Genomic DNA, 12,924 nt, shown 5'->3' with positions numbered 1-12,924 from the left:
GGAGGGATCTTCATCGTGCCACACCTGCTGTGATACGGGACCTCTGTTTTTGCGGTGTCATCCGAAGTACCGCCCCATTTTGTTGCCATTTACGACAAGCAAGGAGTACTGAGGACCTATTCTAACCCGGATCCCGGGGGTAGGGTACCGAGGACCTACTCTAACCCAGATCCCGGGGGTAGGGTACCGAGGACCTATTCTAACCCGGATTTGTGTAGAATGCACATCAGATTACTACGCACTTCATTAGAATTAATGAGTACCTCCACATAACAGAATCAATTAACGGCAATGTCAGTAAAGTTAAATGCCGAAGCAATTTCAAATTCATTCAAAATCACCCACATTTTATCATAACACGATCACTAAACAGAAACTTGATAATGCTTCCTTTATACTTCAATTGATACCATTCTCACTGTGACTATCGAATGCCACCTCGTGGAATTACGAGATATCGCTTTTAATGAAATTATCGTGCATGCAACGAAATTCGATGCAAATACATATTGCAATGATAAAATATTTGATATGCGCAATGTAACATTCAACATTGAAAATACATTAGTTTTATACTCTTTGTCTATAGAACATATTTTATTTTCCAATCAAGGGGCAGCATGAAAATACATACAAATAATGTACATATACATATACAAGTAAAGAAAGAAGTGATTACATAACACATAGTTATATACAAATACAGTGTCATATATTGTTCAAAATAAATTTTCCTAGAATAGATGGCTCTTCAGAACATAGTATGTAAATGAATTTTTATTCATCATTGAGTTTAGTAAAAAAAAAAAAATTGACTGTTTTTTCTATAGCACAACAAAAAGATTTTCTTTCATCAACAAGCTTTTCACATTTAATAAAAAAAAAAATGATTCTCATCACCTAATAACCGGAGTTGCATTTGTTACATATTCGTTCATTCCTAGTAATACCAGAATATCTACCAACTTCAAGCATTAATTTATGAGCTGATATCCGTAACTTACAAATAGATTTTCTAATATCAAAATTTTTAATTTTTATTAAGATAGTTCTCAAAACCAAAGTGCTCCTTAAGTTTAAAATAAGTGCACAGTTTCCCATCAATTAATTTATTTCGATTATTGTACCAGGTTTCAGTGTATTTATCACAGAGTAATTTCTTTACAATTTTCTTAAATCTATACTAACTAAAATCTCTTAACGGATATCCAATTTTAACATATCTTAAAGCTTTTTCTACTAGTGAGTATCATGACAGTTTGTTGTTGAAATGTAAATATTTACTACATAAATAAGCTTCCTTAAGTAGTTTAAATTCATTTTGGTTTTCAAGCCTGTACCAATAACAAATGATTGATTTCAAAATATCATGATGTAGAGGGAATCTCCCCAATTCTGATAGTGCAGCAAAATTTGTACTTTTCTTATGTACACCAAGAATACATTTAGAATATTTTTGATGAAGTGATTTAAAAAGTTTGTCTGGATCAAATGGTGATTATTTTAATTTATTCCATGAACCTATGTACCCACCCCATATTTCGGAATTATATAATAAAATTAGTTTTATTGTGTGGTCAAAGAGATGAATACTTGTTGTAATTCCTGGTGCTAAACATAAAAAATCTTTTTTTCAATTTATAAAATCCTTTGAGGGCTGTGTTATATAGTTCAGATTTAGCGGTACTAAAATTGCCAGATGCAGAAAAAAAAGGTACCCAAGTATTTATAATAAGGTGTACATTCAATAGGTTTGTTCTGGAATTTAAATTTACACTGCAGTATTCTCCCAGCCTTGTTAAAGGCAATAACTTTTGTTTTCTTAACATTGACATTCAAACACCAATCATTACAGTATGTTTCTAAAATATCTATTCTCTGTTGTAAACCCTCTGTTGATGTTGATATTATTACTATATCATCTGCATACATTAAACAATTTAAATTTTCATTTTGAAGTGATACAGTATCTGTACATGTAGTGTGTGTATGTCAGTCATGATTTATAGTAAATGAAACTGCAGATACCTCTACATAAATTAAACCTAGTAAAAGTGGGTTTTCGTGTTTTACCGACTTCGAATAAAAACTTATTAACGTAGAATTCAAACAAATTTGGAACTTGATGATAAACTGTATGGAATCCTTGTAATTCGAGGCTTAAACTGTTATATAACATATTCTTATAGTCCTACACGAAAAAAAAAAATGTTGACGTAAAATTAGATGAGATAAGCTGAAGAAATATTACATGAATATTTCATTAAGACTTGAAAATGATCAATTGCCCAAAATTGTAAATAATAAGATCCGATACAGTCACATCCAATGTCAATTGCTATACGAAAATGAAATCTAAATGTGCTTTATGAATTCAACAGATCAAAGAATATGTTCTTTAATTAAGAAAAATATACATACTTTATGTACGTCTTTAAAATATGTATTATAGTCAATAATCTTCAAGTTTGGTAATCGGGGAAAAAATGAGAATTTCTTGTCTTGCAATAGGTCGATCTATGTTGAACTGCTTCAAAGATTTTATGCCATCCATCTTCATGATCAATAGGCAAACTGAAAATAATGTTATAACATATAATGTTAAGTAACGTTACTTCAGTAATTATCTTTCAATTTTCGATGAAAAACAACACCTCATGAGACACGATTCAACGTTGGCGTCACATTGGAGCGACACGGTTTAACTGTGACGTAGTGATGGAGACGATTTAACGTTTCTTCTTCCGATGAATTTCACATAACTTCAAAGTTATCAGATTTCATTTAGTGACCAACACCGTTTTATGTTATATTTTAATTCTAAAATCAGTATTGATTAAGGATATGATCTAGAAATTATATCTAAGCTGATCGTTTGTAAACTCAACCTGTGATCGTTTGTAAAATGCGACAGGATTACCATATTCTTTTCTGGAAATCTGTAGGTAATTTGGATCCATATCAGTTAGTAGACAATAAAACATCCAATGCGATTTATCCCCAAAACACTCTATTTGACTCTGAAAAATGTAATGATGACGCATTGTTAAAAGAACTTATGTCTAATATTGAAAAAAAATATCATAGGCCTCTTTGCGTGATTTGATCCTGACTGTGCACTGTTGTGGAAGTGCCCTCCTGGTTGGAACCACTCATTATAACTGCGTCTGGCAGTAGTGCACATGTACATTGTGTACTGTACTGTAAACGCAAGTTAAAGTTCATTTATTCTCTCAAACCCAATTTTAACATATAGTAAATGAGGATAATAAACAACTGTACATTGTAACAGATTACCGGTTTAATTTCCCATCTCAACTGATAGACAGTAATTTGAAGTACGGGTATTTACAAGTATTTTCGCGATAATTAGCATCCACAATGCACACTGATTGTCTTTGCTCTTCTTATATGGATGCATGCCTTTGATTTGATAAATGAAATAAATAATTGAATTGAATGAAATGTGTGTGTTAAACATAGAATATACATACACTGCATGCCATACACATTGTGAAATAGAGAATGATACATGCATAGACCCTTCTCCTATCATACCCGATAAGTACTATAAAATCTGGATATCTCTCAGTTTCTTATGATGATCATTAAACAGTAATAGTATCTATAACCACGGGGTATGCTATCTGATTGTCCTCCAGTTTAACCACTGTCGGTCTACACAGTTAGTACCCAAGGAAGCAATCATTATATTACTTCCGACTTTTCTAGTTACCAATCAAAATTCGATACGGATCCATAAAAAATCCTACATGTATCCAATAATTTCAGGTCAGCACATTAAAATATCTGCTGATTTCCTGTTTGAACAAGTCAGTAGTATTGTTATTTGGGTAAATCATTTATGGGAGAAATCAGGAGAGATGTGTCGATATTGGTGCAATGATATGACAAGGTTTTATTATTTGCTGATTTCCCCATTTTTTGTTTGCGAACTTTTATTTTCGTCATTTGTTTCCTTTAATAAATGACATTTTTCACTCTTACACAGTGTTGCTGTGTTTTGGTCTATTTCAAGCAAAAACAAGCTTCGGTGAGATGTTCTCTGTATGGATAACCGTGCGAGACATAATATTATATCAGTATATTTTACACTGTGCAAAGTCTATTGCATTTCGAGTATAAAACAAGAGTACCGCAAACGGTACAATATACACCTGTTGGACAGTGAAATTCAACCTGGAAGCATATTGTGCACTTTGAATTGATACAACACACATTCTAAATAGAAAAGCCTTAAAGTGGGTTATGGTGCACCAATCCATCTGACATGTGAACTGTTTATGTATTTCTCTGAGAGTGAGGTTGTGACAAAATGTCGGTGTAATATCTATCTATGATGATAAAAAGTCCAGGAAACCACTTGATCTACTTTTAGCCCTAAAGTAGGTCATGGTGCACCAATTAAGTTGAAAAGTTTGAAATAAGAACTGAATTTGTATTTCTCCGAGAGGGAGGTTGTGACTAAATTTCAGAGCAATACCTGTGACCATACCAAAAAAAATCTGAAAAACTGTTTGACCTACTTTTACCTCTAAAGTACTGTAGGTCATAGTGCGTCAATCCAGCTGAAATGCTAACTGCACTTGTCTTTCTTCCAAAAGCCTTTGACTAAATATCAGGGCAATATCTGAATCCGTAATGAAAAAAAGTCCGGAAAACTGTTTGACCTATTTCTAGCCCAAAAGTAGGTCAAGGATGGTCCAATCCAGCTGAACTTGTATTTCTCCAAGAGGAAACCTGTGACTAAATTTCAGCGCAATATCGGTATTTGTAATGGAAAAAAAAAAGCCCGGAAAACTGCTTGACCTATTTTTTCCAAAAAGTAAGTCAACGATAAACCAATCCAGCTGAAATGCAAATTGAACTTGTATTCCTCCGAGAGGAAGCCATTGACAAAATATCAAGACAGTATCTGTATCCGTAATGAAAAAAGCCCAGAAAACTGTTTGACCTATTTTAAGCTCAAAAGTAGATCAAGGATAAACCAATCCAGCTGAAATTCAAACTGAACTTGTAATCCCCCAAAAGAAAGCATGTGACTAAATTTCAGTTCAATATCTGTATCCATAATAGAAAAAAGCCCGAAAAACTGTTTTACCTACTTTTAGTCGTAATGTAGGTCACGGACAAACGGACCAATCCAGCTGAAATGCAAACTGAACTTTTATTCCTTTGAAAGAAAACTTATGTGTAAAGAAGTAGGTACAGTTTCCAAAGTCATTTGGCCCAAAATATCGATGATTTCACTTGGAGCTCAAACCCTGGCATTCAAATAAGGAATGGATTAGCAAACCCAAAATCCGCTGAGTTTGATCAGCAAAATGATTTGTGTCATATGACGAGAGCTAGAAGTTGGCATAAAATTGCAAAAATGCCATTTTCAATGAAAATATCCACAAATTCAGGTGGTTTTCTTTTCAGAAAACATACAGCGCATGCGTCGAGCAAATTTATATTCAAGAATGTTTTTCATCTTAAAATAATACACAATATATATCATTTTTATTTTGCTCGACAAATGCGCACATCTTTTCCTGAGCAATAATCTGTATGACATTTGACAGTTTTCAGGCTTATTTTGAAAAAAAAAAAGCGCGAAATGTCTTATTCATGATGTCATAATGGTATCCAATTAGAAATATCATTCTGATTTTGTTGACATAGTATACCTGGCATATATTTTACTTTCTTAAAACGCTTATCAAGGTTAATTCCAGACACATTTTATAGAGAGAAAATTTTTGGGCCTTTTTATGTATACAATCGTACCTTGTTCTTTCAGGGCAATATCTGTATCTGTAAGGAAAAAAGTCCGGAAAACTGTTTGACCTACTTATAGCCCTAAAGTAGGTCAAGGATGGACCAACCCAGCTGAAATGCAAACTCACTCTTACAATTCTTATGGGGGGGGGGGGGGGGGATTGTGACCAAATTTCAAAGTTGTACATGCATCCGTTACGGAAAAAAGTCCGGAAAACATGAACCGGACGGACAGCGCCATAACATAATATGACAGGTGTATACAAATAATGAGATTTTCTTAAAATAGCATAATATGCGAACAACCTGGGAAATAAACACCTACTTTAAACCTTCACTGAAATATGTATGCATTTTTGTAATTTTGTTGTTGTTATTTATTAGCATTATCAAAATTTCATAAAACCTGGTAATAACGATATAAAAGTATTTCATAACAATTTCATGAAACTGTTTCTTAAAAAACTATACAAAACGTTTGTGAAAAATAATGGACTTGATAAATAATCTAATGAAAACAGGGTTATTGCCCTTGGATTCAATATTTTGAAACATAATTGATTATTTATAAATAACTTAGATTTTTGAAATATTTTATGGTAGACAAGATTTTTACAAAAACTATTGAAAATTTACTGTCCCTGTCATCCATAAATCTTATCTTATGACGTCACAGGAGGGTGGAACTACCTTACTATCTCGTATTAGACGCGTTAAAACAAAAAATGCCTATCATACAAACCAAAAGTTGAGAAATTATTAGATATAGTTACATGAAAACTAGAGATTGTTCTTATGAAAAACTAATGTCCCCCAAGCTCCCCAAATTGGAAATGTTCCAAATGAAACCTCGTCCCCTTAATGTACTGCATGGTATGGGAAAAAACAGGAACAGGAACAAAGACATTATGAACTCCCATAACCACATAGGAGAAGTGTTCACAAGCTATTTTACACCCTACACCCCTCAGAAACACAATAACTTTAAGAACAACAATTGGATCCTCCTGTCCCTACAATTTGCACATCTGCAAATGGCATTGAAGTATTGTACAAAATTTCAAGTCTATTGGATAAGCCATATAGGAGGAGAAGCGTTCAGAAGCTATCTTAGCATCCTCCATCCCTTTTAGATCCACTATAACTTTTAGGAAAATAACTGGATCCTCCTGTCCCTACAGTATGCATATCTACAAATGACAATGAAGCATTGTACAAAGTTTCAAATCTATCCGATAAGTCATATTGGAGAAGTGTTCACAAGCTATTTTACATCCCCCATCCCTCTTAGATCCACTATAACTTTTAGGAAAATAATTGGATCCTCCTGTCCCTACAATATGCACATCTACAAACAGCAATGAAGAATTGTACAAAGTTTCAAGCCTATCCGATAACCCATATAGGAGGAGAAACGTTCACAAGATTTGGTGGCAGACAGATGGACGGACGGAAAGTGCAAAAACAATATGTCTCCCCCTGAAAGAGGGGAGACATATGTACTAGTTCCAGCTGAAAAAAGCTTGTAACAAGATTGCCTATATTTGTAAGGTTCGTCATTACAACTTCGTCATTAGAACTTGCCTTTAATTCCATATTTCGTCATCTAACTTATACTCCACGTTCCTTTTCAAAAGACGAAAGTCTCCAAAATCACGTTAATCCCGTAAGAATGCGGGCTAGAATAGCTCCTCAGTACTCCTTGCATGTCGTAAAAGGCAACTAAATGGGGCGCTCCTTCGTATCAGACCGCAAAAACCGAGGTCCCGTGTCACAACAGATGTGACACGATAAAAATCCCGCCCTGATGAAAGGCCATAAGCGCCGAACACAGGCCTAAATTTTCAGCCCTTCACCGGCAATGGTAATGTCTCCATATGAGTGAAAGATTCTCGAGAGGGACGTTAAACAATATACAACCAACCAACCCACTCAGTGGGACGAATAAATATGAGTTACCGTACCTATAATGACTCCAAAACTTTACTCAAACTCTTACAGAGATACATTGCTGGATCCAGTCGGTGTTCTACCAAGTCCCTATTTTTACACCTCTCGAAAATATTCATTGCTGTGAATTATAAACTTCAGACGTTTTGCACCACAACATGCGAAAAGTGGAGTAAATCAAATGTGCATTCTAAAAAATTCAAAAGAACTCTCAGTAATTTCGAAATCGTAAATCTTTTCTAAAACCAACGACTTATGAACACTTTACAATTCCATTCCTTACAATAAATTAAAGATTAGGCTTTTTGACATCACAGACAGCTGCTTCTTTATTGAAAATGGACTTAGGAAATATTCATATCTTGTGATAAGTCATCCAAAAATTAGTTAGTTTAAGAGCACTCTCATTCTATGCATTCTCATTCTGAAGTTTACATTTAACTATTAAAAATGATTTCTCATCAACGTAGTCTTTGGTGATCAGATCTTCCAACAGTTTGTTGGAAATCCCATGGGTACAAATTGTGCTCCTTTACTAGCTGACCTGCTTTTATATTCTTATGAGCCAGAATTTATTGAAGTCTTTTAAATGAGAAGAATAATATCTTGCTGTGTCCTTCAACTAAAAATTTAGATACATCGACAACGTACCAATTGTCAAGGCGTTCCTGACTAGGGATTACTGTTTACTTGATCAAGATATAGGGTTCATGGCGGGTATTACCAGTCAACAGGGGATTCTTACTCCTCCTAGGCACCTGATCCCACCTCTGGTTTTTCCAGAGGTCCGTGTTTGTCCTACTTTGAATTTTGTATTGTTTATGAGATTGGTCACTGTTCATCATTTTCACTTTTCCATTAACAGTTTTAAAATGTACGTTGCCTGTATTCTGTGGAGATGTTAAAACAATAAGTGTCGTGGCATTTTCTTTTACTTATGAATTTGTTTACTTGTATATTAAGCATTATGAATTGATTTTTAACTCGAACAATACATTATTGTATGACGCATTTTCTTTTACTTATGAATTTGTTTACTAGTATATTAAGCATTATGAATTGATCTTTAACCTCGAACGAAATATAATTGTATGACGCATTCTGTTTTACTTATAAATTTGTTTACAACTATATTAAATATTATAAATTGATCTTTAAACTTGAATGAAATATAATTGTATTATGTGTCAAGGCAATTGTTAAATCATACATAAACACAATTAAAAGATTAATCCCACTTAGTTACAATCTTAAATACCAAATGTATTAAGATATATTGTTTGATATTTATTTAAGATATGAAAAACGCAAAGTTGTGTGATAGCTCTTTATTGGGTAATATGAATAGAATTGATGGCTCCTTCCTTAGGCTAACAATCCAGTATAAAAACAAAACAAACAATAAATTACACAAGCTATTCACTGTATAACGATCATATTTCATATCTAATAAATGGATGGCGTAACTTATATAATCATATAATTTTAAATAGAATCCACCAGTTTTATCACAGCTTGATTTATATCCCATTGAATTTTACATTGATATTTATAGGAAAAGCATGTTTTCATTAAATATTTTCCAAAGAAATTATATTTTCATACAAATTTCAAAAGTTACATACTCGGAAAACTTTCTCTTTGAAAAACATGAAATAAAATTTATCACTTAATACCTCAATTTAACTTTCACCATTATTTAACAGTAAACATTTATCTTGAATTAAATCGTTTTAAATTGTTGAATCCCCCTTCGTTATACATTGAATAACAATATTTTACGTCACCTGGACAAAAAAGAATAAATACATTGAATGGAGAATAACAGGCATTCAAAATGCACCAAATTCACATACACATAAACTGAAACTAAACGTGCCCATTTAGTTGGTATGCAGTTAACATTCAACGTCAACAGCAAAATATCCACACGTTTTAACTATGCAAACCATTGGATGTAAGTGACGAACATCAAACTTTTACCCCATTAGACGATTCGCTGGCAACAGATTGTTTGCGATGCAAGTCTGCAGCATTTGAGCTCTTGCTAATTGTAGATTGCTTGCGAACTAAGTTTGACTGTGTGGAAAACCTATTAGATAAGGATTGTTTCCGGAATAAGTCTGCTTGTGTAGAGGACTTGTTAAAAACTGATTGTCTTTGGAATTGTATGATCATGCCCGACAATGTAGAGCTTCTTTTGGAATTTGATGTTGTGTTGCTTATAGTGGTTCTGGATAACCACCCCGACTCTCTTCTTCTGAATAATTCCTTGATCAACGAAGAAAATCTGTCATCAGACAGCCCGTATATAAAAGGATTTGACACATTATTCAGAAATACTGTCCAGAAAAACGTATAGTAGATAGTCCCGGTAGTGAACGTAAGGTCACACTCCAAGTCAGCTTTTACGTGCAAAATCATAGCAAGGGCATCATGGGTAAGAGTACTGATGACGTATACGACCGTTATTATCATGAAGGTTACTGTCGACTTTCTGGTTTGAAGATGTTTGTTGCACGATCCCATAGAACCTTTATGTCGCCTAGAGAAATATTTCGAATGGACGTGTACCCTTTTCATGATGAAATAGTACAAAACAGACAGAAATATCGTGACAACGATAAACATGGACATAAGGACGCTGTAGTACCACTTGGACAAAGAAGCAAAAAATTGGTTCTCCACCCTGAAACACCTTGTGCCGTTTATACCATGTATATCTGTTTTCACCGTTATGTTTCCATAAAACCAAGGTGTAAACCAGGTGACACTCAAAGTCATAAAAACAATCACAATGCAACTGATTTTCGCTTGTTTTTCTGTAATTTGCCATTTTAATGGTTTACACACTTTGCGGAATCTGTCTATAGCAATTACTACGAGCATAAACGGTGAGGCAACACCTCCAAAAAATCCTACGAAGTGTCCAGCTTTGCATATCAAGTTGGAAGGAAAGTTTATGGGATAGTACAAATATAGAATTCCAAACGGCATTACTAACACACAATTGATAAGATCTAAAAAAGCCAGAAACAGGACAAAAACTCGGTAGTTGGAAGTCTTAAATCGGGTAAAGTAAACAACAATGACTAGTAAATTTCCAATGAGTCCAAGAAGCATCTGCAGAGATATGAAGTAGATCCCCGGGATGTTTCTACGACGAAATTTCGCATTAATGTCCTCGATAGTCGTGGAATTGGGCCAAGACTGCTCTCGTAGCCAGCGTGGACAGAATAGCTCTTCCGGTCGTGCCACTGACACGTGTGGCGGGGTGGTGAGGAGCTGAGCGGTCGGCTCCACTTCCGGGTCAGGAGGAATAGGGACACCTCCAAAAAGCGTATCATTATAATCGTCATAATCCATGCTGAAATTGTCTAAAATGTAGTCACTGTTTCACTTATTTCAGGCTAGACAATATTTGAAGATTAAAGAAGAGCAAAAATAACAGGCAACCGGCATCGGGTCCATTTGTCTTGAAGATTTTTCGAATCTCTTAAAATGAGAAAATCACCAGTATTAAACACCTCAGTTATTCAAATACCCGAAAATAAAATTCTGTTGAGAGAAAGAAGTCACTTCTGATTCCCATTTCCTCTGTAGCTTCACCTCTATAAGCACCAACGTTTTCTCGTTGCAAATTCCTCCGACTCTCAGAAAGTTTTCCGAGCTTTCTGGCAGAAGATGTTTGTCTTGGTACCGGATGCATAGGACGAATGGCTTTTAGACTTGGAATGTTGTAGCCGGATATTTCAGCTATAAAATTGGCTTCAGTCTCTGTGATGGATCACTTTTATACATCTGTCAATGAGTTACGATCGATCGGAAAGTCAACTGGGTGTCGGCGACAATGAAGTTTCAAGTCTTCTTCCGCTGTCTCACAAGTGCAAGCTCTCTCACGTTCGTTACCGCAAGACATAAGCTATTATGAAAAGGAGAAACTAAGACTGACTGTTATTTAAGGAAAATCTCAACTCTTCATCGTATAATATACATATAAAGAATATTCAAATCCATTATATTGGGTAATTCTATTATGTCCACAGCACATTAATGTTAAACCCATTTTTCGCTTGGATAATTCGATGCTATCGGTCATTCAAGTTGGACATGGGTCACGAAGGTATGAATAAAATGTAGGTCTAGAATATTGCCGTGATTTCGTTACAAATAAACACATTTTAAAGTTTTTTTAAGAGGGCTTTGAAGAAATAGTTAAAAGGATTCTGAATTTGTATAATACATGTATACCGCGGTATGAATGAAATGAAATGATGCAGTTTTATTAGTATTTGTCATCATCCATTTAGTTGCATTTCGTTAACAAATCAAGAATCAATGATTAATTTAATTCATAGTAATAGCGACCGCTGACTGAGGAATAAAGTAACAAATAGAGTATCTACATAAAACTAGGGAACACCCGAAGAGATATACCTCAGTCAGGTACGGAACACCGGAGAGGAAATCTCGGCAAACCCCACTACGCATTACAAAGGATATCACAGTAAACTGTCCAGTGTTTTTGCATGTGCCTAGCATGATTTCTTTTCTCTTAACCTACTTGCATATAAGACCTACCCTTCCGAAAATGTTTACCAAGATCCATCCACAACGGTTAGAGACATGTTTTCGGGCGATAATGGCGGAGAATCCCCGGTGGAAGTACGGTATGAATTCTTGTTTTTGCTTCAGTTTGACATTTTACTGAGGGCTGAAACATTGGAATCAAAATTACAGAGAGTACTTACGATATACTGTATAATATAACGATATGATGATGAATCAACTATGTTTAAATGACCACACATGTACAGCTTCAGAAAATAATAAATCAAATGATATAATGTCTGTAGATTAGAAATGAGAGGTTTGATTTATCTCCTGAAACTTGTCACTTCAGACAAAGATCAATATATCCTTATCAGTGAATAACTACTGTGTCAAAACCAGGCGCATGTTCAACGGGAAGGATTATTATTCAGAAATTAAATTACCACTGATGAATTAAAAATTGTTGTAAACAAAATCATAAATGTTACAAAATGCAATCAATGAATTATTTGTAGTCTGCACACTAATGGTGCATCATTGTGGTGTACTCAAAGCTACATCCGGATCCGGATTTTTTCCCCAATGAGAAAGCAATCCTTATGTTATAAAATTCTAATCAAAATTATCTCATAATCT

General features: G+C 34.4%; 2 protein-coding genes across 2 annotated transcripts in view; one reads left to right on the top strand and one right to left on the bottom strand.

The window, feature by feature from the left end:
* The window catches only part of LOC130054058 (uncharacterized), a 1,204,346-nt gene that overhangs the window by 401,858 nt on the left and 789,564 nt on the right, over positions 1-12,924 (top strand). The gene's annotated exons all lie outside the window — the stretch shown is intronic.
* On the bottom strand, positions 9,048-12,718 carry LOC125679202 (neuropeptide FF receptor 2-like). Its single transcript, XM_056162280.1, has one exon. It carries the CDS (start codon positions 11,098-11,100, stop codon positions 9,706-9,708), a length of 1,395 nt encoding a protein of 464 aa, XP_056018255.1. The 5' UTR covers positions 11,101-12,718; the 3' UTR covers positions 9,048-9,705.

This window comes from Ostrea edulis, chromosome 1, assembly GCF_947568905.1.
Source record: "Ostrea edulis chromosome 1, xbOstEdul1.1, whole genome shotgun sequence".
Lineage (NCBI taxonomy): Eukaryota > Metazoa > Mollusca > Bivalvia > Ostreida > Ostreidae > Ostrea > Ostrea edulis.
This window is presented reverse-complemented; position numbering and strand designations above follow the sequence as displayed.

Bases quoted from the DNA above. Each gene is read 5' to 3' on its own strand.
- LOC125679202 (XM_056162280.1), bottom strand. From the start codon at position 11,100: ATGGATTATGACGATTATAATGATACGCTTTTTGGAGGTGTCCCTATT.